This window comes from Leptodactylus fuscus, chromosome 1 (assembly GCF_031893055.1).
Source record: "Leptodactylus fuscus isolate aLepFus1 chromosome 1, aLepFus1.hap2, whole genome shotgun sequence".
Classification (NCBI taxonomy): Eukaryota; Metazoa; Chordata; class Amphibia; order Anura; family Leptodactylidae; genus Leptodactylus; species Leptodactylus fuscus.
Genome location: NC_134265.1, coordinates 108,248,945 through 108,276,803, shown reverse-complemented (window position 1 = coordinate 108,276,803; position 27,859 = coordinate 108,248,945). Strand labels below are relative to the sequence as shown.

At 41.2% G+C, this 27,859-nt stretch overlaps 1 protein-coding gene across 1 annotated transcript in view; it reads left to right on the top strand.

Annotated features, from left to right (window-relative positions):
* Positions 1 to 26,853, top strand: part of LOC142204551 (septin-2A) — a 64,383-nt gene extending 37,530 nt beyond the window's left edge. Inside the window, exons 8-13 of the mRNA XM_075275868.1 lie at positions 3,833 to 3,934; positions 5,718 to 5,863; positions 9,982 to 10,065; positions 10,156 to 10,213; positions 15,577 to 15,662; positions 25,403 to 26,853. Coding sequence (XP_075131969.1) covers positions 3,833 to 3,934; positions 5,718 to 5,863; positions 9,982 to 10,065; positions 10,156 to 10,213; positions 15,577 to 15,648 — 462 coding nt within the window. The 3' untranslated portion in view covers positions 15,649 to 15,662; positions 25,403 to 26,853. The remainder of the gene's footprint in view (positions 1 to 3,832; positions 3,935 to 5,717; positions 5,864 to 9,981; positions 10,066 to 10,155; positions 10,214 to 15,576; positions 15,663 to 25,402) is intronic.
* Positions 26,854 to 27,859: the final 1,006 nt, after the last annotated feature.

The window sequence follows — 27,859 nt, the reverse complement described above, 5'->3', positions numbered from 1 at the left end:
ATGTGTCACGTATATCCCAATGGCTTCTATCAGTTTATTTTATTTAGTGTATAGCCCTCTGAACCGCCATTTACTCTTGACTTTTTCCCATATGAAGGAGTATTATCCTTTGCACCCATCCCCCTTCTCTTCCGATGTTCCTGTTGTTTTTGGGTGTTACAGTAAAGCATGCTTTATTTTCTCTGGCAGCTGTTTTTACTGTGCAGCTGTATTGTAAACTGTGAGTCCCTCGCAGTAAAATCATTTTTCCCGCCATTGTTTAAGGACAAGGATGTTATCTAGGAAATCTCCCAGCTGACAGATTTCGCTTGTTCCCTGTTTTGTTTTGGCTTCTAACTTTTTATAACGCTGTATATGGAGGACTATGAAGCACAGCACGGTGGCGTGTAAGGTGCGTATGGCAATGCTGTCTGGGGCCTAGATGGTTAAATATTAGGTCTTTCTATTGCATCTCTGAGCTATGTTAAATGGCAGAGCTGAGTATTTCTAATCTGCACCCACCAATCCATGGGCCACAGGAACTACAAAGACCCTTTTTGTAAAAATGTTTTTAAGGCTGAAGTTGTAAGGAGGTTCAGAAATAAAGATGTGGCACCTAACCAAAGGGCATTCTGCAAGGATGATTTTAGTACATGGCGTTCTGCATTTGCAAAAGTTTTCATGCCTTTCATCTCTCAAGTTTGATCTTTCATGTCTGTTCACTGTGAACGTGGTACAAATTGTACTGTGAAGGGTCCGTGGCATACTTCTGATGGCTCTGGATATGTTTAATAATACTTGGTTATTTTTTACTGATGATGGATTTGAAGGGTATTTATCATTTTTACAAGCGTCTGGCATGTCTTAGTGATTCTATGATGTCATAGAATTCGATGGGGGGAGGGTGTTTGGTGTTGACACTGCCACCAATTGCTAAACGAAGATGATCAGCTGCCGATTGGTTTCTGTCCTGTTCTTCTTGGCTCTCTAAAAAAAAAGTGGTGTACAAATTCATGGAAAGGATTAGTAGGATTCCTTCTGAAATTGGGCTGGATTTGGTAAGGTTCTTGCACTATGGCTCAATTTTGTCATGCCTTTTATGACTGTATCACCCACGTTTACTAAACTGGTTGTCCCATCATTATAACCCCTGTTCATGTGTGCTGCTAGGATATGTGGACATCATAGGACTGAGCCTGCCGACTGCATCTATTGCAACATTTCTGAACGGGAAACATGTGGCCAAACAAGTTGTGCACAGGCAATAATGGCTGATAAATAGAACTTACAGGACCTGTGGCAGTCAGCTGCTCACATTTGTTAGATAACCCTTTTAAAACAGAATATTTAATATAATGTTGGACTTCCATACAGAGCTTTGATGACCTCATATGATCTGTATTGGAGCTCATCCAGTCTGATTTTCACATTTAGGCACATTACACCGGGTGTTTTTTATTATTATTCTGGAGAAAGTAACAGTAACTACAACACCGTGTGTATAATACCGTCGACACAGCAGGATCTAAACAATAGCTAGTAGGCCAGCAGGCTCCAGGATCAACCTGTAATCATTCCAAGAATGCCAGGAGCATACAGCAGGCTGTTCAGCCATAGTAGTATTTTTAGTACATAAGGCAAAGCTGCAAGATTTTTGGAGTTGTTTTTATTTTTTTTTTTACATATAGTTCGATCTGCCTCTTACTGTTTTGACTATTCCTCCTGTACACCATTTCAGTTACGAAGCTGCTTTAAAGTGTAACTATAATTTCAATATAATTAAAAAAAATTTAATATCAATCATTTTCCATCCGCAAATCCGTTTAAAAAATGCAGAGAAAAAAGTCCTGCAAGCCGGACTTTTCTCTCCGCTTTTTTTCTGTCTTGTTTTGGACGGAAATCTGCCGGACTCCATTATAGTCTTAGGGGTCTGCAGTAACCACTTTTTAAAGTGGATTAGGTTTCCATTCAGTGGAAACCCAAACTCCGTTGTGAATCTAGCCTAAGGCTGCAAGTACATGAACTCGTCCTTTTCACGGCTAGCACACTGACACATTATATTGTACTAGCCCCATACATGCTCGTGTACGTCCGATGCCTATCAATTTGGCAGCCCACACTTACTGAAGCAAATCAATGGGTCTTTGGAGGCTGTGGCAGATTATGTATATTGTTCATGTGTTTTATCACATGTTTGTGTGTATGTAGCTCAAGTGTGGCATACTCTGTAGCCTAGCTTCCATCTCCATGTGGTGTATACAGCTCTATATAGTCATCTATACAGCTGTTATAATCTTTATTACATTTTCACTGCCTATCACTTAGTGTGAACATTGATCACTAACAGCATAGCCTGTCACCCTCTCCCTGGCACATCTTTTACTATTGATTAGTTAGATACGGTAATAAGAAATGTAACAGAAAGCGATAGATGTGCTTTATTAGTACAACAATGTCCCCAAAAGAATATTTACTCTTTCACTTTCAGATAGACACTCTGTATAGAAGATCATTTACATCCGCACAAGGCAGTAATGTAAGGCTGCATTCACATCTACGCCGGAGACTCAGTTATAGAAACCGCCAAAAATCGGTGAAGTGAAAATTCCTGCACCGAGGTCTTTTTTTCCCCCCTGCCACTTTCAGTTTTTAAATGGCGGACATCTGGAAGGAGTGAAATCCATGATCAATATCTGCAGCATTTCTGCAGTGTAAGTAAGCATATTCAGAATTCTTTCAATATGTGTGGATAGTTTTCCAAACCCCATCCACACTATTGTACTGTAGTTTGATGTAGAATCTGCAGCAAATCTACCACATCTGAACTCGCTCCTTCTGAATTGTCCCGTTTTCGGTATTTCCTTTACTTAAATCTGACTTTTGAAGTAGAGTAATACATGAGACAACCCAAGGCAAGACTGACACTGCTCACCATTTGCAGAGAGTATTTTAGGCTATAGGTCAGGGGTAGGGAACGTACGGCTCTCCAGCTGTTGTAAAACTACAACTCCCAGCATGCATACTGGCTCTGCTGTTCTGGGAACTCCCATGGAAGTGAATGGAGCATGCTGGGAGTTGTAGTTTCACAGCAGCTGGAGAGCCAAAGGTTCCCTACCCTTGCTATAGGTCCTTGGTTTGCTTTGACCCTCTGTATGGAAATGCATATAATCCAGTAATGAATGTAATACAATTCATTGTGAGATGTAATTGTTTAGTATTATATTTTTTGCTTGGTGTGCTTCTATCCCCCATAAATATTTCTACAAAAATTTCTCATTCTAAAAGCTTGAATTTGGTGCTAGTATAAAGGCTATGAATTCCAGGAAAAGGAAAAATTCCTTAGTGGATCTCTTCCCTCTTATGTTACATTTATACACCAGTGTCATTTGTGTGACAGTCTTCATTGTAAGACTATTCAAAGGACAAATTTTACAAAAATAATCACAGGGCACTTGTCCCCGGAGAGGAAAAGACATGATTTGTGGAGACTGTGTGGAAGTTTATTTTACACCCAAGATCCCTTGATGTTTTGGCAAAATATTAAACTGTTGGTTCACATGGTGGCTTATTACCTTTCCAAAACTCTGGGGAAGTTAGTGTTGGCATGTCCGTTCACATTCTGAGAGCCCCATTATAAGGCTGTTCCCAGTCCAAAGTCCCACTCCTAAGAGAACTTGCTCTTTTGTGAATTTTGAAAGAACTGGTGCCAGTACTGCTATGCCCGCCAAGGACAGGAAGCCAATCTCACTAATACAAAATACTCTTTCTTTGTATTGAGTTGTCTTCTGACATGGTGTTTTTGGCTGCTTTTTTGGGTACACGTGCACATGACATGTTTTTGTATTACTTGCAGGTCCTAGATGAGATTGCTGAACATGGCATTAGAATCTACCAGCTCCCTGATGCCGACTCGGATGAAGATGAGGAGTTCAAAGAGCAGACGCGAGTGTTAAAGGTGAGATGTCACTAAATCGGCTTAAAGGTGTTTTTTTTCTATAAATGGAAAATATTTAAGATAATATAAGCTCCAGTTGCTTGTTCTTTGTTTCCATTTTCTAAAAATGAACCGTATGTGCATTCCAAGTCGTAGAAGAATTTCTATCCATCAGGTAGTGTGTAATACTCTGGCTGCAGGTCTGTACTACACAAAGCAGGATGAAATTCCTAATAACGCCACTTAATAAACCCTAACCAGCAGGATCACCTCTTGAGTGATGGGGGTGGAGGAGGATTATGCTGCCTTTGCTTTCACTGGTGTGTGGCATTTGATGGTCTCAAGACTAAGCTGTACATCCAGTGTAAACACAAACTAAATCTCTCGGCAGACTTTGGGAGCAGTCACTCATACAAGGTGGTATTTATTTATTTTGCTTGCTTATATAGCGCCAACATATTCCAAAGTAGGACTCGCAATTTTAAATTCCCTATCCTTGGAGGAAACTGGAGAACCCCAAGGAAACCCACGAAAATATAGTGAGGACATACAGACTCGATGCCGATGTTCTCCTTGGCTGGATTTGAAGCCAGGATGCCATTTAACATAGCTCAGAGATGCAATAGAAAGACCCAATATTTAACCGTCTAGGCCCCAGACAGCATTGCCATACGCACCTTACACGCCACTGTGCTGTGCTCCATAGTCCTCCATTGTGCGATGGCATCGTGTTCAGCATTACACTAAGCTCACAATAGCATTCTGGTTTCTGTCCTTCAGGTCTGCTTGAAGACCTGAAAAAGAGAAACCCTATCCTCTTAAAAAGTGATTGCCCACACAAACGCACGGACCTGATAGACTGGCCACCCGGTATCCGCCTGAAATCAGCAGAGAGAAAAATCCTACTTTTCTCACCGCATTGGAGATGTCGCATGAGACCAATCAGTGGTCTAAGGAAAGGAACCAGCGACATATGAGAATATCACTACCCTGATGTAAATGGCAGTGTCAGTTTATATACAGTAATAATTCATGGCACTCTCTCAAGTTATTCAATCAGAATTAGAGATAAGCGAGTAGTATTCGAAATGGCCGTTTCGAATAGCACGCACCCATAGAAATGTATGGAAGTGGCCGGCACGCAGACTTTGCCTGCGGCTGGCCGCTTAACCCCCTGCGTGCCAGCTGCGTCCATTCATTCCTATGGGTGTGTGCTATTCGAAATGAGTGTTTCGAATAGTACTCTCTCATCTCTAATCATAATAACAATTCTTTATTCAGGCTTGTATGTAAATTACTAGCTTTTATATTGTCAGTCATATATGTAATTTAGCAACATAGGTCATCTGGTATATATGGTGATCCCTGAGAGGGGGAATTGGCTTTTTAACTTGACATCCAGATGTTTTGGTCAATATCTGACCATCCTTAAGCGGATATTTGCCACAGCCTGTGATTGGGAACTACAGATGGACCCTGAGATTTTGCAGCTGCTAACACTGCAAAGATGTACCATTAAGTCCTTTCAGAGTTACATGTGAACTGCCCAGACATATGAAGTGAATGGGTGGTCAGCAAGTGGTTAACTGTTTATTGTCTCCTTTAAGGTGACTGTAATAATATTGATAGAGTCACAGCATAAGTATCACTGTTGAAAAGAGATTTAGTGTAAATTGTTTATTCAAAATCAACTCTCTTTTCCAAAGAAATATTCCTGTCTGGACTGGGCATCCTTTTATATTGTATTCCCTTTAACATGGTAGAAGTAGTCGTTGTTATAATTGGTATCATGTTATTCCTTCAGGCCAGCATACCATTTGCTGTCATTGGCTCTAATCAACTTATTGAGGTGAAAGGAAAGAAAATTCGTGGACGACTGTACCCATGGGGTGTTGTGGAGGTGGAGAACCCTGAGCACAATGACTTCTTGAAACTCCGTACAATGTTGGTGTAAGTATCAATGGCCAGTGGATGTATGACCAATAAGGCGATTTTGACACGTTCAAAGTGTTTATAGATAGTTTGGACTTTGTGCCACACTTAAAATGTCTATGCCACCTAAGTGACTTATGACCGTTCATCAGGACAGGATTTTAGGGGTCTGATTGCTGGGATCACCACCTATCCCGAGAACGGGGTCCTTTTGTCCCTCATGTGACTGGGGTGGGAAGTCGCTCATGCACATTGCTGCTCTATTCATTCTGTATGAGGTTGCCAGAGATAGCTGAACAATGTACTTGGAAATTTCAGGCAGTCCCTTAGACAATGAATATCGCAGTAAAGGCTTATGTGACTTTGTGTTCCATTCACACAGGGAAGTCAAGGTGCCATTTTGAGATTGGTGGGGGATTCTTTTGGTGGGACCCCACACTGTTCAGAAAGTTATTGATCTATACTGTGTAATAGATGAAATCTCACGTCTTTCACCCAACACTGTCATACTGTAGAAAACCCAGGAAAAGGAAGCAGTAGCACTCAGAGGATATGGAATAAAATACTAAATTTATTGAAAAACAATAAAACAAAGTAGTAGTAAGAAAAAAAAAAAAAACACTACAAAAATGTCAGAGGAGAAAAACAGAGACCAGGACAATAACAGTCCACATTATTCTCAGTTTCCTAAAATGCTATTAAAATAAGGATAAAACTTCTTGTCCTAGCTGTAATGAGATGCTTTAACCATAGCGACACCTGCTGGTTATAAGGAATACTGTCCACATTGTGTTATTTTTTTTATTTTATTTTAAAAAAATCAGTTTAGGGCTCGTTCACATCTGCGTCGTCGGTCCTTATTGCAGGTTTCCGTTTCCTGCATAAAACAGAGGCAGGAGATGGAAACCTGCAGGACTCTTTCATACCCATTCATTTGAATGGGTGAGAAAGCTGTCCGGCCGTGCGCGGCAGTGAGCGTTTTGCGCTCTCCGCCGCGAAACCGGGTTTTATAATCCGGACACAGAGTCGGACATGCAGTACTCTGTGTCCGGATAAAAAAAATCCGGTTTCGCGGCGGAGAGCCTAAAACGCTCACCGCCGCGCACGGCCGGACCCGATCTATGGTTTCCGTCTTCTGCCATGCAGAAGACGGAAACCATAGTACGGAGACCCCAGACGCAGGTGTGAACCCAGCGTTACACTTATTTTAGTGCATATTTATTTCACATTGTCACTCGCTGTTCTCCTTTGCAACAATTCTTGTTGTTACGGACACATACCTTAGGCAAAGGTCACATCCCAATATTTTTGTTTTATATTGAACATAGATACTTTTGTCTTCTATGAATGGAACAATTGTCCTTCCAATTGACTTTAAACCATAGACTGACTATATTCACACTATGCATTTTTGCAACACCATCATTGAAAATGAATCAAAAGGAAAACCTGCCTGCCTTATTAGTCGATTTTAAATGATTAAATATCCACATTTCCTTTTTTTTTTTTTTTTTTAAAAAAAAAAAGCATGTTCATTTGCATCAACTATGTGTAATGCAAAACCGATTCTCCAGAGAGAGAGAGAGAGGTGCAAGAAGTGAGGATCTGAAACAAAAGGCCGTGCTCTATTATGTTTTAGAGCAAGGGGGTCATATTTAAACAGAATTTCTCTCTTCATGATCCCCACTTCAGCTGTTTGTATGTCCACTGGGTCCCGACAGTCTCTGTCTCCTGGTCTGTACATCAGTAAATGCCACTTGAATGGCTGAGAGATGGGGCTAGGAAATGCAGACCAGCAGGGACCTGGTAAGCGTTGGAAAAGCAGCGGTGGGGGATTGATTAGATGAAAATGCTTTTTTTAGGGTATGATTTAGACCAGTTTTTTTCTCAACCTCTCACACACCCCCTAGTGTGAAAAAGCCCCAACCGAGTACCCTAAAATAGCAATTACTTATAGATTTTCACAAAATAAAGCTTTGTTTGAAGCCTTCGTTGTGTATGTACTGGTCCTCAATGCCCCCCCGTTTAGTATAATGGTCCCCTTAGGAGGCTCAGGCTGACCCTCAGTGGAACAGTTGAATCCCTGAATGGGCCCATGAGCCTTAGGGGCCCTCAGCAGGCATAGGTCCCCAGTTTCCTCACCCCCTGCACAAGTGTTGCATGACTCGCTGTATACATACAGATAGTTCATTATATGGATGCACAGGCTGATGGACATGCGGTATATTACCTAATTAGATTACTTAACAACCTTCCCAGTTTATTAGTATATAGAGCCTGTGGTGACATCTAGGCACAGAGGCAGGCAGACCAGAATCTTCCCTCCCTAGTCCTACTTTGTCAGCATTTGCAGGGACCCCAAACACCAATCATTTTGCTGCCGCCTGAGATCTATTGCTGGGTAAGCAGATTCTCCTGCTTCCGAGAATTAAGAGCTCTCTAGTGTAAGGCAGGGGCCAGACAGCAGGCTACTGAGAGGGCTCATAGGACAGAAATAGTATGGTAAGGATAAGGGAAACCAAAATCCGTGTTAACATAGTTTTTGGAATTTGTGAATAGGTGTCTGATGTTATTGGCATGTACAGTGATTGCACACAGGCTCCTAGAATAAATTTTACTGGTGGATCCTAAGCACCCCAAGTCTGTAATTGCTTTTCAGTGGCCCCACATGTATTATAATGGCCGCTGAGTATCCAAAGAGTGAGTGGTGAACTGCATTCATTACACCACTCTGCTCTATGCTTCGTCTCTGTGCCGCAATCTGTTGTGACATCAGTCCTCAGTTCCAGGAGCAGAGAGGTAATGATTGCAGCTCACTACTCACTCCCAGGGGCGCTGATGGATTTCTCAGAGGAATCACCGTCAGTATTGATGGAAGTACTTATTGCACTTCTAGAATAAGGATGGTGACTGTAGCTATGTGTGGGCATCCATCCTGAGCGGAGGTGGGGGGACAGTAGATCTCAGCCCCAGCATATACCATCTGCAAACTGTGGGGAGTTACACCCTGGGGTTTACATACTGCAGGTTGAGAGCCACTATTTTAATGGTTTTGACAATCAGTTTAACAAACTTTAATTCTCCAGCTACACACAAAAGATACCATATAGAATTAGGTGGCGTCTGGATGATTATCAATTTACCTAATTTTTGACCCATTTGGGTTTTTTTCACCATTGTAGAAATGTAGGACTCATAAGACATGTACAGTAGTTAACGGGGTTTCCAGTGGGGAGACTATAGTCATACAGGTTGAATAAGTTAAAGGAAAAAAAGTAGTATTCACCTCACCAATCCTAAGTAGCTTTTAATTTTGATGCTTATCGGTCCCCACTCCTGCTCAGATAGTTATTGAATGAAGTGTTGATATTTCTCAGTCAGAGACTGACTTAATTTCTTGTGTGCTGTGATGGGACCTTCCCATGTATGTAGACTAATGGGATCCAATGTAAGGGTCAGTTCACACAGAGGAATCTGCCGCGGATTTGGTGGCAGAATCCGCCCCCAAATCCAGAGCAGATTGCTCCCAATGTTTTCAATCGGAGGCAGAGATTACAGCAGGACTCTTGCCGCGGATTCCACGGCTGAAGACTCCCTCCTGATTAAGCTCATTCATCTGGTCCAATTCAGTAGTGGGATGCAATGCATCGGCATCCAATCGCGGCTAGCCCCGCAAAAAATCTAGCGGCGTAAAATGAAGAGGAATACCCTTTTCATTTTCCACCTTGTGAACTTGACCCTAAGGCAGCAAAGTGACATGGAATATTATAAAATGTAGGGGCAGTCTTCATTTGCCATTTTTTTTTATTTTACATGTTACATACTTTAAAAATTGATTTACTAAAATAACTATGTTTTCCCCATATAGTGCATGTATATATACACATTTGCAGGCACCATTCTACGTCCTTTGGACATTATAAGATGTTTACAATGTAAAGCGTATTGTTCTGACAATGGAACTGTTAATGGCGGAGATCTCAGGCCCGACTCCCACCCGTCTAATTGTTCCCCACAGTAGGAAGCTTTTCTTTCATTTTGCCTTGAGTGTGGTCAAGCACGTTATTCATAGATCTTCTTTCTGTTTTCGTGGCCTGGCTTCATGGTTTGAAGGCTGTGATGTTTTATCTCTACAGGACGCACATGCAAGACCTACAAGAGGTCACTCAGGATCTGCACTATGAAAACTTCCGCTCAGAGAGATTAAAACGCACTGGAAAGTGAGTGAACATTTATCTTGTTCAACAAGTTAAGCCATAAGGCTATTGGCAAGGTTTAGCATTAAAATCAACAATATTTTCTTGTTGTAGGCCAGTGGAAGAGGAAGTGCTGGATAAGGACATGATCCTGCAGCAGAAGGAGGCTGAGGTGAGTGCTTCATAGTCTCTTATTATTCTTAGTGATGGGGCTCATGTGAGGGCTCCTTCCACCCGCTTAGACATTTAGGCCTGCTTAACACTTTCCGTTTCAGGCTTGGAAGTTCTGTCTGTTTATTGGCCTGATCTATCATAGTTCAGCTCAGCTCAGACAGGTTTCGGTCAGTAAATCTGGTAGACACAGACCAAGCTTCCTGGCCTTAACTTAACCTTGTGAGACCTGCCTCAGTGGATAACAGCTGCTGTTAAAATCTTCCAGAAACCACTCATACTGGTTCTTTTTACTCTATGTGCATGGCACTCACCTGATAACCTTCTTTTAAGACTAGCTATGTGGAAAAATAAGAACTGGAACACTCCTTTTGATATTGATGGCCTATACTAAGGGTCAGAATCTTTTCGAAATCGGATTAGTGGGAATACAAGTTTCAGCACCTCCAAATATACCTCCACCTCCTACCAAATATATGGCACTGTGCCTAATAAACAATGAGCCTTCACTTATGTGATCACTGGAAGGAGGGACTGAGAGTTGGACCTTCACCTTTACTGATATAGATTATTTACCCAGAGTATAGCCCAAAGGTATCACAATTTCCACCGAATGTGTGACTTCTATAATCAGTGTCTTCCAAGCATATGAAGACTTCCCACTGAAGTCTGGTTGCTTTGGATAGCAATGCCACTTTTTGTTAAAGGCAGTGTGTCCGCACCAAAAAACGTTGTGCTCAGATCAGTGAGCACGGTGCTATGATGTGTTTGTAGAATGACTTCTTCACTTTCACAAAAGGTTGCTTTTAAATCCTATGCAAATTAGCTAAGAGTATATCCTGGGGCAGCGAGCATCACTGCAAGATCTTCCTCTCGCCCATGAGGAGATGGGTGAGAGCTCTGATTACATCAGTGTTGCTGGGACTGGTATTGAGCAAGAGGAAGATTTTGTTGTGATGCTCACCCGCCCCAGTACACGTCCCGATGTATTCTTATCTCATTTGTATAGGAATCAAAATTAAGCAGTCATTCTACAAACATAAACAAACATCACTGTGCTCACAAAATTATTATACGATTTATTCTACGTGATAAACCCCATAAGCCTTAAAATTCAGTTGCCTAGTCAGATTTTCTGATATCATCTAAAAAAAAAAAAGAAAAAAAGTAATTAGAACTGATTAAAAAAATTTATGTACCCACAAAATACAAGGTCGTGTAAAGCTACGTTGAAATAAAATGTAAAAAGTTATTAAAGTTGGAATGTAGAGGGAGGTAAAATGTTACTGGTATAAGGATAAAGGGTTAAAATGTATATAAGACACTGGAGTTATGTGCCAGCTATATTTATTTTAGTCATAAATTCAAAATATGCAATAAAAAAAAGTATAAAAAAAACCAAAATACTTGCAAGTCTTCAGTAGGTGATACCTTTTTTAATGGCTAACTCATAATGATGACAGAATATGACGTTTCAAAGCTCTTTGGCTTCTTCTTCAGATATGTCTAAAAACACTTTCTGCAGGCTGCATAATTATGCACAACTGGACACATAGGGAAATCCATATTTCCAGACGCCCCTCTCCTGTGCTACAGACAGCCACCAAACCTCAGGAATATGGTTGTTAGTAGCTCACTGTCACCTCCAACTCACACTGGAACATTTCCATGCGGACAGAAAAGGTGCAAAACCTGCCCTCACATACTGACCACTGACAGGATGGAGATACCAAACTGAATATAAAATCCCAGGTACGTTCACCAGTAACACACCTAATGTAGTGTATTTGATAATGTGCACCAAATGTTCCACTGAAAATCTGTATGTTGGAGAGACCGGCCAGAAACTCAGAATGAGAATTAATTCACATCACCACACAATTAGAGAACAGAGAATAGACCTTCCCGTGCCAAAACATTTCTGCCAGGAAGATCATAACATCACCAATGACATGAAAATTTTGATTTTAAGAGGGAATTTTAAATCAAGCAAACAGTGACTGATTTATGAATACAAATGCATGACCCTATTTAAGACTCTGGATAATGGATTGAATACATCACATGGGTTCATGTCATTCTATACAAATCAGTGAACTAAGACAGCCATAAAGATAAAGACTCTGGGAACTGGGAATTGATTATTTGTTTTTATATGTATATAGTAATAAGCCTCTTCCCCCCTCCCTCCTGTAATCCTATCCTTGTGTCCAGTTATAGATAAAAATGCAGCCTGCAGAAAGTGTTTTTAGACATATCTGAAGAAGAAGCCGAGAGTAAGCTTTGAAACGTCATATTCTGTCATCATTATGAGTTAGCCATTAAAAAAGGTATCACCTACTGAAGACTTGCAAGTTTTTTGTTTTTTTATATTTTATAACCACTGGCTAACACTGTACAAGAAAAAAAAATTTCCTTATAAAAAAAAAAAAAAAAGTGATAATTTCCGAAGGGTTTGTGCGATTTAAATGTCGGCAGTTTTAGGCATATGTTCCATTTTATTTTATGTAGTAGGGATATGTCTGTGCCTTTCAGGGTGAAGTGAACCGGCTCTCAGTTGTGCTTTGTGTTATCCCTGAAAGAAAGGGAATATAAAAGTAAAGATTTGGTGCTAGTATATTTCTGTGCTATACTGTTCGGGTATATTCCAGATTTCTATGTCATTACACCTATGCAATGTGTACCAGTTAGTGTTAGTTTTCCTTAGATCACCTTGACATGTTTCCTGAGCACTAAATTAAAAAAAAAATTAATATAAAATACATAAAGAACATCTTCATTTCCTATTAAAATCCTTTTGGAGTTCTTGTAGCTTTTTCTTCATGTTGAATTATAACCATTCTATCTTTGCTGTTTTCAAAAGCTATATCCCATGTTTGAGTATGAACAGGACAAGTCTGTATTTAAGGTCTATCTGTAGGCTTGTCCCTTGGTTGGACCCCCCTCCCACCACCACCACTATGACCACAACAACTTTGAGACCAATTCTGTTTTTCTGCCTTTCTGTGATCAAATGTATTCCCTATTTGCACTCTTGTCCACAAGGGGGAGCTGTAATACTTTATGGAATCAAAATCAGTGTGCAGAATGTTGATGGCATTTGTATTACAGCATTGCCATAAAACGGATTGGTTATTTCACCTCATCTTTTCTTTTTTTTTGAAAACGGCAAAGGTAGATGACATGCACAATGCTTAGAATGTATAGAGAAAGGTATGCTGTTACTTGCTAGCCCATTTGTAGGGTTAGTCTCATCAGAGAAAGTCCCTTTTACATATAGGAACAGCAGTCCTCATCTAAAAGCGGATGATACAGGGGTAATGTTATATTACGTAGTCGAGTTCAGATAAATAACTGAGCATGTAATACATGACAGCTTGAATGTGCAGGGGCTCTCCTAAAATGGCTCCCTTGGTATAACTCCTAGCTGGGAACCCACCTCAATGATGTCCATATGCCCTAAAACGTCCACGTTAGTCTACACTATTGAGATGCTAGAAAGGTTTCAGGTCTCATCAGTTCCTTATTTCAGGTTTCTTAGTTGAATCTGCTATTACATAAGACTTCTTTAGGTGGGCTGACTTGATTTGTGCCCACTGTAATGAGTATTGGGCTTTGTTTGCATATTGTTTTTTCCCAAACTGATGGACAATGGTAAATCTTCATCCTTGGCCGGCAGATTCTCCTTTTGTTAAGTTCAAGTCCAGCCTCATGTATTGAGCTAGGATTCAATGCAAACAGTGGCCGCAGTTGTTTTGTCCTGGCAGGCTCAGCAGTTGTGGTTTAGCTCACAAATAGTCACGTCAATGGCTGTTCACTGGTTCAGACTCTGCGCTCTCAGACTGGAATCCACTACATGTTGTTATTCTTGGCCCGGGGTTTGCCCCATCCTTCTCCCCATGTCATTGTCCAGGCGTAAGGTATTTTTAACCAGCCCAGCAGCAAACATCGTGGGAACATCCTGTTAGACTAGGGCTTCTCCTTATTTCTCCAATTCATCCTTAGCACTCCGTTCCCTTTCTATCATTGTCCAGACAGACATATGGGAGTGACTGCGGTGGACGGTGAGTCTTCAGAGGGTAACATTCCAGCGTAGTGTTTCTATGTACAAGTGCACATTGCATTTTATTCAAAAGCTAAAATATTCCTGTTAATAAATACAAAGAAAAGGTATTCCATCTGCTGTGAATATTACTAGATGTGCCATGGACTGAACCTCCATAAGTACTCTGTGCCATTGCTAAAATTCACATACATTTCATCAACATTAATAATATTTCCCGAAAATTTGCAGCACTGTAAATAGCAGTTCCAAGGAGTTAGAATCCCTCCCTGGCCGCGGGATGTCTGTATACAACCTGTACATTGTTTCATTTTCACCATAACTGCCTTGGGTCTCGTTCACACAGCAGTTGCCACTGTATTTATAAGCCCAAACCAGGAGTGGGCCCAAAACTCATAACATACGGTACGTTCTCTCTAGTTTTAGCATAAAGGTACTGGGTAGAATACTGCTGTGTGGACGTACCCTTACTGATCCACTGATCATTTAGGTGGGGTTCTCATGTTGCAGGCATACCACAGCTAGGGTGCAACCAAAACTACTCCAACGTGTCATTAAAAAGTAACGTGCATTCATTTTGACGACCAAGTCAATCTGTGTGTCTGGGCAGGCTTGGGTGGACTTTCCTCACTCATCTGAATGACATTTCCATTCAAAGTCACATGTAAAAATTCAGTTTAGTAAAGCACCCATTTGCTCTTACTCTTCAGTCCTTTGATATACAAGTGCCAATATTGGAACAGCTTTTTTTGCTCTGACCAGTTACTTTTTTCTCAAATCTTCAAATATCAGGATTTCCGGACTACCAGGCATTGGAATCTTATGGTGGTATTTTGCTTTAAAATTTTGTCCTTTGGATGTTTTTACTTTTAGGGTAAATGTTTGACTTTGCTTCTAAGCAGTAATTTGTACATGGCAGGTCTCCTCCCTCCTTAAGAACTTCACATCTTAGCATACTAGTCCCAGCTCTGTTGGCATTTGTCCATGGCAAGCAGTGGGGGTGGGCACATTTCCTGCCTGTACCCAGCTAATGGAAATTCACTTATTAACTAGGACAAGGGATTCGGCGGCCAGACCGTGATAAAAATAAATGCTTTAAAAAAAAAAAATCAAGAGCCGTAAAATTCATAGAGCCAGCGTCTAGTTTTCGTTGGAAGTATGAACACTTAGTAGTTAAATTCACTTTTAATATGTTTTTTGAACAATGTCTTTTTATAAAGTATATTTTATATGTTAACTAGTATTCCACTCCCCCCAGTGCTGGGTTACTGAATCGCTCTTTTCCTTTGTGTATTTACCAGTTACGGAGAATGCAAGAGATGATCGCACAAATGCAGGCTCAGATGAGGATGAAACCTCCGGGAGACGAGTGAGCTGTTTCTTTAAGGTAAGATATACTTCATCCTTTATAGACAGCCATGTGTGCTTGTAGCGCACTTCTAGTATTCAGACAGCTCACTATATCTCTGGCAGTTTCGTGTTAACATTCCCAGTCACTCCTATCGAGACGAACCACTGGTAGACATGTCTAGTTTTCCTTCCCCAGTCATATCAACAATACTTTGGCTCTAGTCAGTCCATTTGTAATAAAGCCATTCTGGTAGCGAAAGAGTAAAACTCTCATTTTTATTATATTTTCTTCAGTGACCTTATTTCTGGAACCCACATTCCAGGACCGAAATAACCAGTTACACTCCCACTGCCCCATATGTATCTCAGTAGAATAACTTTTGTCTCTGCCCCCTTGTATTTATAGTCTGGTAGGCTGGGGCAAAAGTCTTAGAATCCACTGTACCTTGTGCACATTACCACTGGGCTTGCTCCTCTTTCATCATTACCTATTGCTTTATATTGTATTAGGCTTCATGCACAAACCGATTTTGTATACAGAGTGTCATGTGCAAAGCTATTTGTAAAATTTCTTCCACACGTAAAAACAACAACAAAAAAATAATAAAAATAAATATATAATTATATATATATATATATATATATATATATATATATATATGATAAGATAATCCTTTAATAGTGCCACAGTGGGGAAATTTCAGTGTGTTACAGCAGCATAGTAATACAGATACAGGATAATACACAGTAATATATTACAGATGTAGACACACATATGCTGAGAAGAGAAGATAATACTAGGAGTCCATAGCAGCTAAGGAACAGAAGAAGAAAGAAGGAAGACTTCATAGTCATACTCATTAGTTTTCTGTGCGGAGAGATCTTCGCTTGGTCTGATGTAGATTATACAGCCTGGTCGCGGTTGGAATGAAGGACTTGCCACTCCTTCTCACACTTGGAGTGAAGCAGACGGTCACTTACAGTGCTGCCAAGTGCCATCAAGGTCTCATTCATGGGGTGGGATTTATTCTCCCGCATGGAGGTCACCACGGACAGTATCCTTCTGTCACCCACCACCTGTACTGGGTCCAGGGGGCTCCCCAGGACAGAGCTGGCCCTTCTGATCAGCCTATCAAATCTATTTCTGTCCCTGGTTGATATACTGCTCCCCTAGCAGGCCACACCGAAAAAGATGGCTGAAGCAACCACAGAGTTGAAAAAGGCCCTAAGAAGTGCGATGTATATATATATATATATATATATATATATATATATATATATATACCGTATATACTCGAGTATAAGCCAAATTTTTCAGCCCAGTTTTTGTGCTGAAAAAGCCCCCCTCGGCTTATACTCGAGTCAGCAAGAAAAAAAAAATATTTATTTTTTTTTTTTTTTTTTTTTTTTTTTTTAGGAGGGTGAGGGGGTTTATGACCAGCCACAATATCAATGTATAGAATCTCCTATAAAATAGTGCAAAAAAATTTAAAGTTCTTAATCCCTCCTTTCCCTAGAATACATACAAAAGTAGAAAATGACTGTGAAACACATACACATTAGGTATCCCTGTGTCTGACAGTGCCCGATCTACTGAATATAGGTTATCTGCAGTGCTCCTGTTCCATCAGGAAGGGGTTAATAGGAGCACTGCAGATACCCTATATTCAGCCAGGCTGAATTCCAAGTGGGGGAAAAAAAACAGTCCTCAGGCTCAGGGAAGGGGCAGACAGACAACCAAAACACCCCCTCCCCTTCCCCAGCACCCAGCAACTACTGCACCCAAAAACTCCGACCATTTTAATTTTTGAAATTTTCCAGTAGCTGCTGCATTTCACCCCCTAGGCTTATACTCGAGTCAATAAGTTTTCCCAGTTTTTTGTGGTAAAATTAGGGGGGTCGACTTATATTCGGGTCGGCTTATACTCGAGTATATACGATATATATATATGTACTGGGGTTCTGTGACTTCTGCAACATGAAGCATACTAGCAACTAATTTAGAGAACTCTCATAAAGCTTAAAGGGGCTTTACAGGTTCAGAATATTTATGGCCTATCAGATGAGGGTCAGGTGAGGGTCTGACTCTTAGTTCCATCAAACAGCTGATCAGAAAGGGTGCTATGTGCAGGTGTGCTGAGCAGTGTAAACTATGAAGTTGCTGCAGCGCCTTGATGCAGCGGATTGCCAGATTCGCTGATAGCTGGACCCCCCAGCAATGACCTCAATATGGTGAATGAATAAGAAAATCTATTCACAAGTTTTTTGAGAGTGGAGTTAGAAATGTGCTTCCATCTCAAAATCTGCTCCAAAAAAGGCCACATATCTGGAACACACTGGAAGAAGTAGAGGCATGCCCTATTTTCCATGGCAGACTAAGCACTAAATCCGTGGCTGGTGGCCACATGCAGATTAATGGACATGGATTAGCCTGTCTCCATTTTTTTTTTTTTAGCATGTAAAGGTATCTACCTGCCATCAGATGTTGCCTTGCTCGGGTTTGGCACCGCTGTTTTCACTTTGAGTATGACTGATGCTTGGTTGAAATGCTACACACAAAACGACGGCTGAATAAGAGTGACACTAATAAATGTAATGAGAATTAGCTAGGCGAACTGAACATCTTTGCTATTTCTACAGTTGCAAAAAAAAAGAAAAAAAAAGATCTGAGGTTTCCCTACTTGAGGATTACATCATGGAGGTTTTTAGGATCTAGACATTGATTTGTGATCTTACCAGCCCTGATATGGTACTACCCCTAACTATCCATCCAGTCTACTCTACTCCTTAAGCAGCCAGGCATCTGCCTACAGTGACTCTGACCCGGGGTTATGTGAGGTTTAGATCATCTGAAGACTGCACATATGGTAGGCAGCTGTCTGTCCCGATGACTTCAGTAGCTACCAAACATGAGCCCTTTCAGCTCCTAAGTGTGCATGGTGGGTGACATCACAAGTGACCCATGATTCTCCTATTTAGCAAATTGCAGGATTGTTCATTTACATTTCGCTTTATTATTCTTCATCACCTTAACTATCATTTCTTTTCCCGTTGCTTATTTCCCCTATGAAATGTCTTTGGAACTGATTAAACACTTTTTGGCTTTCATCATGCTTTTATTTTTATCCAGTGATGTCAGTGTGAAAATAAAATGACACAGATGTCAAGGATATAGCGCATAATATGCTTAGGAGAAAACATGTGGCTTTGTGCTACCGCATGTGAACAGGTATTGTAAAAGAGAATCTGTTGCGCCAAACATACTGACCCATCTGTGGGCAGCGTGCTATAGAGCAGAAGGGGCCAGCAGCTTGAGATATCATTTCAGTGGAGAAGATTTAGTGTAACCTATCATTTGTTGTTTTAAATGCCTTTTCACAATGTGGCTAGAGAGTCCAGTGGGCGGTCCTACACAAACATAACTTTTTTATTGTATCATTCACAGAGCCTTCATGGTATCCTTTAATATTCTGTGCAGTGTACTTACAAGCTGGCGTCTGGGCTGCCTAATGTATTTTGTTTTAGTTCCTTAGATATACATTTTGCCACATCCAAATGTTATCCTTTGTGCGCTTTCTGCTTCACTTATACCTATAGGGAACCCACCAGCATTTCTGTAGGTATAATTAATATACTGCAATTTACAAAAACGTGACGGTTTTGGAAATGGCAGCATTTCCGCTGCAGGTATTTTTTTTAAGCCTCCTAGGGGGCTTTAACCTGCCATCATTTGATTGTTTGCTCCATAGACTACAGTGCTAATATACTGCAGTCTGTGGTAAAGTCACTGTATGTCTATTGAAGCCTAAACAGTTATATTGCTATGGCAAGCCTTGATAAGGTTCCTGGCTGACATAGCACTTAAAAGGCTGCTTGGAGATGTGTAGAGGATGGGGAGAGTGAATGGTAACATCCCCCCAAGTGCCATATTTGTACCAGACCATGGTATCTGAAGATTTTGGTGCCTACAAAGTGTCTGTTCAAGGGCATTGTCACAGGTCTCTGCTGTGTAATAATGCAGAGACCTGAGCTTTGCATCGGTTCGGCTGTTGAGAGGGCAGAAAGTCCTGCATGTCCGACTTTGTGTCCGGGTAAAAATCCGGTTTTCCAGCGGACAGGCCGCAGGCGGACGTGGGCGGTCACCTTTACAGAACAATTGAAGTGAATGGTTTTTAAAACTGACTACTAGGTTTCCGTCCCCTGTCTATTTTCACCGGGGCTGAAGACGGAAACCCAACGGAATGCACAAACTGGACTTCGGGCGCAAGTGTGAACTGCCCCTTAGTAGATTTCAGAACGTGCCGCATAACCTCTTTACAGCTCCAAGTTCGCAACCTTGGCTTTATTATCAAAATTTAATCAAAAAATGTTTTGTGATCACTTAAATTTTTCATGAAATTGGAACAGATTTGCTGAAACTTAAAGGTGATAAAAATGTCTCCCAGTTATTATTTTATCTTTCAAATTTCTCGCTCCATGTTTCAATACTACATTGCACATTTTCCTTCTGTACATGGAAAAACTTGTAATATTTTTTAGATCCTGTCTGCAAACCATCACTTGGCAGTTCCCGGGGCCTTAAATTTAGTAAATGAAAACAAAGTTATAAATAGGGTTTATATGAAAGTAGAACCTTGGCTTAGATAAATGAACATACAAGTCCCCGATTGTCCGCCAACAGCTTTCACTTTTCCTCCCTGACTTATTTTTTTTTCCACCATTATAAGAGATTTCTTCCTGCTGACATCTGCAGCCAAATACAAACTCCTCTATGTCCTTTTGCCATTAAAGGGATATTCCCTTGGTATAAGGTAAAACCATATTGCTAGGATATGCCATTAGTCCCACACAGCAGGTAGACTTGTACCTTAGTAATAAAGCCTTGGCCTTTTTCGGGATTACTAGGGGTCTCAGAGGTGGATCATTCCATGTCAAGTGGACCAGTGCTCCTCACTCGACCATCTCCAGTGAAACAGTCAACAGTGCCCCAGGTATTTGATATCTGGCCCTAAAAATTTACAGAACCTCGTTTCAAACATACATGTACATCCTTATAAATTTTCAGCAAAATCGGAGGTCGAGTGGGGACGATTTTAAAAACTGGTCCACTTGATGTGGAATGACCCAGGTAGCCATGAGCCATCACATTTTGAGGTGGCAATAACTTGGATGTTTTCAAAGCGTTATAGTGTGTGCTAGAACATGGAAATGAGGAACTTACTGGGGTCAAACTGTATTAGAAAAAGTAAGGAAACGTCTCATTGATGACATGCATTTATTTAAGTCCTTGCCCTCACAGCCATTATACCTTTTTTTTCATTCTAATTTTTGCTCCCTATTTTCAAAATGCCATAACTTTATATTTTTTATTTTATTTTTTATTTTATATTTGCAGAGGAATATGAGGGCTTGTTTTTTGCAGAACAAGTTGTACTTTGTATTGGTACCATTTAGTAGTCTATACGTACTATGTACAATGCATCAAATTCTGAATAGGGAGGTGTTAGAGAAAAACAGCATTACCGTTTTATATGGCATTTGTTGTGTGGTGAAAATGACTCATTCATTATTGTTCAGAATAGAAGGGTGAACTGTCGGGGATTGTGGGAGTGACTACTAACAGGAGAGTGAACGGTCAGGGATTGTGGATGTGACTACTAACAGGAGGGTGAACGGTCAGGGATTGTGGATGTGACTACTAACAGGAGGGTGAACTTCAGGGATTGTGGATGTGACTACTAACAGGAGAGTGAACGGTCAGGGATTGTGGATGTGACTACTAACAGGAGGGTGAACGGTCAGGGATTGTGGATGTGACTACTAACAGGAGGGTGAACGGTCAGGGATTGTGGATGTGACTACTAACAGGAGGGTGAACTTCAGGGATTGTGGATGTGACTACTAACGGAGGGTGAACTGTCAGTGATTGTGGATGTGACTACTAACAGGAGGGTGAACTGTCAGTGATTGTGGATGTGACTACTAACAGGAGGGTGAACGGTCAGGGATTGTGGATGTGACTACTAACAGGAGGGTGAACTGTCTGTCAGGGATTGTGGATGTGACTACTAACAGGAGGGTGAACGGTCAGGGATTGTGGGAGTGACTACTAACAGGAGGGTGAACTGTCAGGGATTGTGGATGTGACTACTAACAGGAGGGTGAACGGTCAGGGATTGTGGATGTGACTACTAACAGGAGGGTGAACTTCAGGGATTGTGGATGTGACTACTAACGGAGGGTGAACTGTCAGTGATTGTGGATGTGACTACTAACAGGAGGGTGAACGGTCAGGGATTGTGGATGTGACTACTAACAGGAGGGTGAACTGTCTGTCAGGGATTGTGGATGTGACTACTAACAGGAGGGTGAACGGTCAGGGATTGTGGGAGTGACTACTAACAGGAGGGTGAACTGTCTGTCAGGGATTGTGGATGTGACTACTAACGGAGGGTGAACGGTCAGGGATTGTGGGAGTGACTACTAACAGGAGGGTGAACTGTCAGGGATTGTGGGAGTGACTACTAACAGGAGGGTGAACGGTCAGGGATTGTGGGAGTGACTACTAACAGGAGGGTGAACGGTCAGGGATTGTGGGAGTGACTACTAACAGGAGGGTGAACTGTCAGGGATTGTGGATGTGACTACTAACAGGAGGGTGAACTGTCAGGGATTGTGGATGTGACTACTAACAGGAGGGTGAACGGTCAGGGATTGTGGATGTGACTACTAACAGGAGGGTGAACGGTCAGGGATTGTGGATGTGACTACTAACAGGAGGGTGAACTTCAGGGATTGTGGATGTGACTACTAACAGGAGGGTGAACGGTCAGTGATTGTGGATGTGACTACTAACAGGAGGGTGAACGGTCAGGGATTGTGGATGTGACTACTAACAGGAGGGTGAACTGTCTGTCAGGGATTGTGGATGTGACTACTAACAGGAGGGTGAACGGTCAGGGATTGTGGGAGTGACTACTAACAGGAGGGTGAACTGTCTGTCAGGGATTGTGGATGTGACTACTAACAGGAGGGTGAACGGTCAGGGATTGTGGGAGTGACTACTAACAGGAGGGTGAACTGTCAGGGATTGTGGATGTGACTACTAACAGGAGGGTGAACTGTCAGGGATTGTGGATGTGACTACTAACAGGAGGGTGAACTGTCAGGGATTGTGGATGTGACTACTAACTGGAGGGTGAACGGTCGGGGATAGTGGAAGTAGCTACTGAGCGTAGAGTATGTTCTATATGAATTAGTCTCACTTTGAGCTATTTGTCAATGGAGGTGGGTTGTCTTATGCACTATGCCATGGCCAGACTCCCGAACATGTGCACACTTTGTTTCTGTGCTGTCTGATTTGTGATACAAATATTGACTTAACCGTTCTATAGACGTGGATCAGGCTTCTCATTTAGTCACAAATCCTTGCAAGGATTAAGCTGAGTATCTGAAGTATGCGCATTCCTTCAGCCGGGGTGTGATGACTAGTAACTGTGAATACACACAGACCTAAAGCCACAGCGCTGACAGTGTACCCAGCTGTATACCGTGCTGCTCTCTGAAGTTTAATAAGTGGTTTGCTCTGAAATCCTGGCAAGTCAGTATATAGACATAACAGGTTTGTTTATGTTGCCCCCTTACCACGGCTGCAGATTTTAACCCTGAAATGCCCTGCAGCCAGCTGTTTATCCTGCACAAGGTAGATTAGTTTGGTAAGAGCACACAGCTGGCCTGGATGAGTCAGGAATCTGATTCCAGACTGTCTTCTAAGCAAACTAAGCTTGGCTTGAAGACAGGTTTTGTTGGGCAATTTTGGGCAAAAGATTCAACTGTTGCAGAACTTTCAGGCAACTTTTTTCTTTTTACCTTTCATATCTGTTCTTTTGATGTTGTTTTACATAAAGAGGACATGAAGTTGCTCTTACTGCATCTCTATGGATTGTCAGTGATAAGTCGCATGCATTTGTCTCGATGGGTAGTGTGGTACCATATTACCATACCCTAGGGCACTGTTTACTAATGCAAACGGTACAACACTGAGATTCTTCTGGTTTCACTTTTTTCTGTATGTTTTAAATATGTGAGTATTGCATAAGAATATAGATGCAGATGTTTGTTACTCATACGACACATTGAGGCTGCACATTGTAGAAACATAGCAGGAAAAAAAACACATATGTTTAACAGACCCAGCAAAGTATGTAAGATTTTACTTTGGCTAAGGCCCCACATTGCAGAAGCGCAACATTTTACAGTACCTGTAAAGTGAATGAGATTCTGGTTAATCCAATCCACACATTATGGGGGGAAAAAAAACTCTGTGAAAACGCTGTGTTTTCTAAAATGCACGTGTTTTTGACAAAAGCAGCATGTCAATTTTATTTGCAGAAATGCTTGTGTTTTTCCTATAGATATGAGTGATAAAAAACAGCAGAGAAAAATGCAGCAAAAAAAGCAATGGAAAAATGATGTGGAAAAGAAACTCCACACTTTTAGTTGTGTTCCGCAACGTGGGTCCTTAGCCTTAAAGTATTACTCACTTCATGTTGTGTCAGGGGCTGTTTGGTGAACATATCTGTAATATACTTAATTAACCTATCTAACTTTCTTTTAATAGAAAACAGGCTGTAAAGATCCCACTAGCAATGCTTTAACTAAACATTGCTAGAGAAGACTCTGTCCGTACACCTGTACTCAATGCAGTATGTTGAGATATATAATTTACCAAAGGTGTGTGTGTGTGTGGGGGGGGGTAGTCGCTTGAAATGGCTGTAACTAGAAAAATAGTTCTGATATAACATGAAAGCTGAGAAATGGCGATATCTCTCTTTACAAACACTATAAGGAATGTGATTTCTATATAAAGCAGGAACTTCTGCATATAAAGCTGTAATTCCAAACTGTGTTTTTAACTAGTGATATCTCAGGTTATTTTATAGCTAGTACTGGCAGCATATGAAATCTGTCATCTATTATTTATTTATTTATTTATTTGGGGTTTTTTTTGTGTTTTTTTTTTTTTATAAAACTGGAGATACAGCCACTTAAAGTGACCATTCTCTTTTCTACAGCTGTAAACACTGACAATACAAATGTGTGCAGATTCTCTCAGCTAAGGGCTCGTTCCCATCTGCGCCCAGTCTCCGTTCTGCAGGTTTCCGTTTCCTGCACAAAACAGAGGCAGGAGACTGAAACATGCAGGACTCTTTCAAACCCATTCATTTGAATGGGTTTGAAAGATGTCCGGCCGTGAGCGGTGGTGAGCGTTTTATGCTCTCCGCCACGAAACCGTTTTTTTTTTTTTTAAATCGAACACAGAGTCGGACATGCAGTACTCTGTGTCCGATTTTAAAAAAAACTGTTTAGCGGCGAAGAGCATAAAACGCTCACCGGCACTCACGGCCGGACCCGGTCTGACAGCTTTCCGTCTTCTGCATGCTATTGTGAACCCAGCGTCATTCAGAGGGTTTTCTAGGGAGAATTTTAGAGCCTGTTTTCTATTACGCATTCACACTGAGTTTTTTTTGGTCAGGAATCCGCCTCAAAATCGGCCTCCAAAAAAAGCCTCCCAATAGAACTCATGCATGTGGCTTTAGCCTAAATGTGGTTTCCAACTTGTAGTTTGTCTCTATTGACTGCTGTAGGGAGAGGGAGCTATTTCTGACTATATTTTACTGTTTAGCCTTCCATGTGGTAGGGTTGTGTCTTAGGTCTTAGACAGAGATTCTACCTGTTCTTGTTGTAATTGATATTTTTTTTCCTGTCTCTAAACAGGGTCCTGGAGCAGCATCAAGCAGATCCCACTCTAGCTGGGCTCCTGGAACAAGCCTGGCCCACGTTGGCTTCTGTCCCCTTTTCTGTCTTTGCTTAATTGTAGCCATTTAACTTGTTTAAGTGTTTTTTATACTCACATATTTGATACGAGCGTTCAGCATATAACACAAGTGCAAGAGGCCTGTGCTCCTGGCTCAAGTTTTTAATTTTTAACCCTCTGATTCAGGCAGGAAGTTGCACATTTCTCTCTCCCCTGTTTGTACTTGCACTGACTATATCATGGCTGTTAACACCTTCAGTGTCAAGTTTACAGCAAGTTTCTACTAATCATGTATACTGTGATGTGCACAGAAATGTGGACCAGGCATCTCTAAAGGGGTTTCCAAACAATCGAAATAAAACCAGACTAGCCGGCTTGTATGTAAGGTACGATGCTGGTTTTATTTCCAGGCATAATGGACCAGAGGCTCAAGGATGAATGGTACCTGCTCTCCTCCAAGTGCCTTCAGAAGACACGGTTCTCCCCACAAGGATGTATGCCATTGACAAGTCATTGCTGTTAAACCAACCAGTGCCTTATTAATGTCTGGCTTTCCCAGTTTAGCGCCATGAACCAGTGTAGGTTGCTTTTCTCCTCTTGTACGGTGGTAGTTACTAATATTCACCGAGTGTTTTCTGTCAGAAGAATGATTTTTGCCACAGGCACTTATACAATACTGTGAGAAAATTCTGCACTCCTGTGAGAAATCTCCCATCATACCTATCTCAAGCAGCATTTCCCCCTGTACCCCCACCCATCACCACCTTAAGAAGGAACATAAATACCTGAGTAAAAGTGAAGATAAAGATCAGACCTGCCACAGTCACAGCACAATCGGAGCTTCTGCTACACTTACAGTATATGCTGAAACATTTTCTGTATATTGTATTTCTTCAAGCTGGCCCTGGAAAGAACAGGGAAGAGTGTTCAGGTTCTGCAGCAGTTTGCCAGAGATAAATGATATAATCAAGACATCATTTCTGCGGAAGATTGTATTAGATTAGATTTTTTAGGAACAGGTACTAGCATACTGATGATCGGGCCTTACAGAGCACATATCGCACCTCCTTAACTGTAGAACTCGGTTACTCTTCAGGCCTGACGTTTACACATTATTTAATTCCTCTTAAAAGGTTGCATTCTCCTACAGCTGTTAATGTCTTAGCAGGAGTAAGGGGTTAAACCTGGCAAGATGTGACTTGTTATACATTAAGTTATGTAGTTGCACATTCCTCCTATTTTGGGTATTTTTTAGCAGATGCAAGACCATAACGCATGACCTGTTTTCTTTCTTATTTTAAACCCTGACTTATGTAATATCTAATAAACTGTACAGATGAGCCCATCTCCGTCTGGTGTATTTTTGATGTTTGCTCTTGAAGTGTAAAGGAATGTAAAAACCAGGCTCTTTCACTACATGACCCTTACTGACAAGCCTTGAGATATCTATGTACAGTGGACCCTTTTTTGGAGTGATCGCAAAGTTAATCTTTCACTGCCCATGGTGCAAATAAACCTATGAAAATGGTGTACATGCTTAACAAGTGTGTGAGATGCTTTCTCACAGTTTCTGTGCTTTGTCGAACAAGTGAGTGGGGCATTTTTGGAAAGGGGTGGGGCTTAGCATGTTTCATCATTGGTACATTTACGGTGGAATTTAGCCAACTAATAAGTGGTGTAAAGAATAGACAATCTCACTATAGCACAGTTTGCAAACTTCGTTTAGACCGTCTTAATGTATAAAATGTAGACCGTATTACTTTATCTGGCCCCAAGTCACCTTACAACCACAAACCTAAATGTATTTTATTGAGATTTTAAATGATAGACCAACAAAAAGTGGAAAATAATTGTGAAGTGGAACGAAAATGATACATGGATTTCAAAATTTTAATCAAATAAAATCTGAAATGTGTGACATGTAAAAGTATTCAGCCCCCCCTGTACTCTTGATACCCCTAAATAATTTGTAGTTCATACAATTGCATTCAGAATTCACTTAATTATTTAAGAGTCCAGCAGTGTATAGTTTAGTCTCAGTATAAATACACCTATGAAGGCCTCAGTGGTTTGTTAGAGAACAATAGTGAACAAACAGCATCATGAAGACCAAGGAACAAAAACATCTCAAGGAGCACTGTTTCAAAAAAATGAAAAAAAACCTACCAAGACATGGCCACCCACCTAAACTAACAGATCAAGCAAGGAGAGCACTGGTCAGAGAAGCAGCCAAGAGGCCCATGGTCACTCTGGAGGAGCAGCAGAAATCCACTGCTCAGGTGGGAGAATCTGTCCACAGGGCAACTATAAGTTGTGCACCCCACAAATTTGGTCTCTATGGAAGAGTGGCAAGAAGAAAACCATTGTTGAAAGAAAGACATAAAAAGTGCTGCTTGCAGTTCACCACAAGCCATATA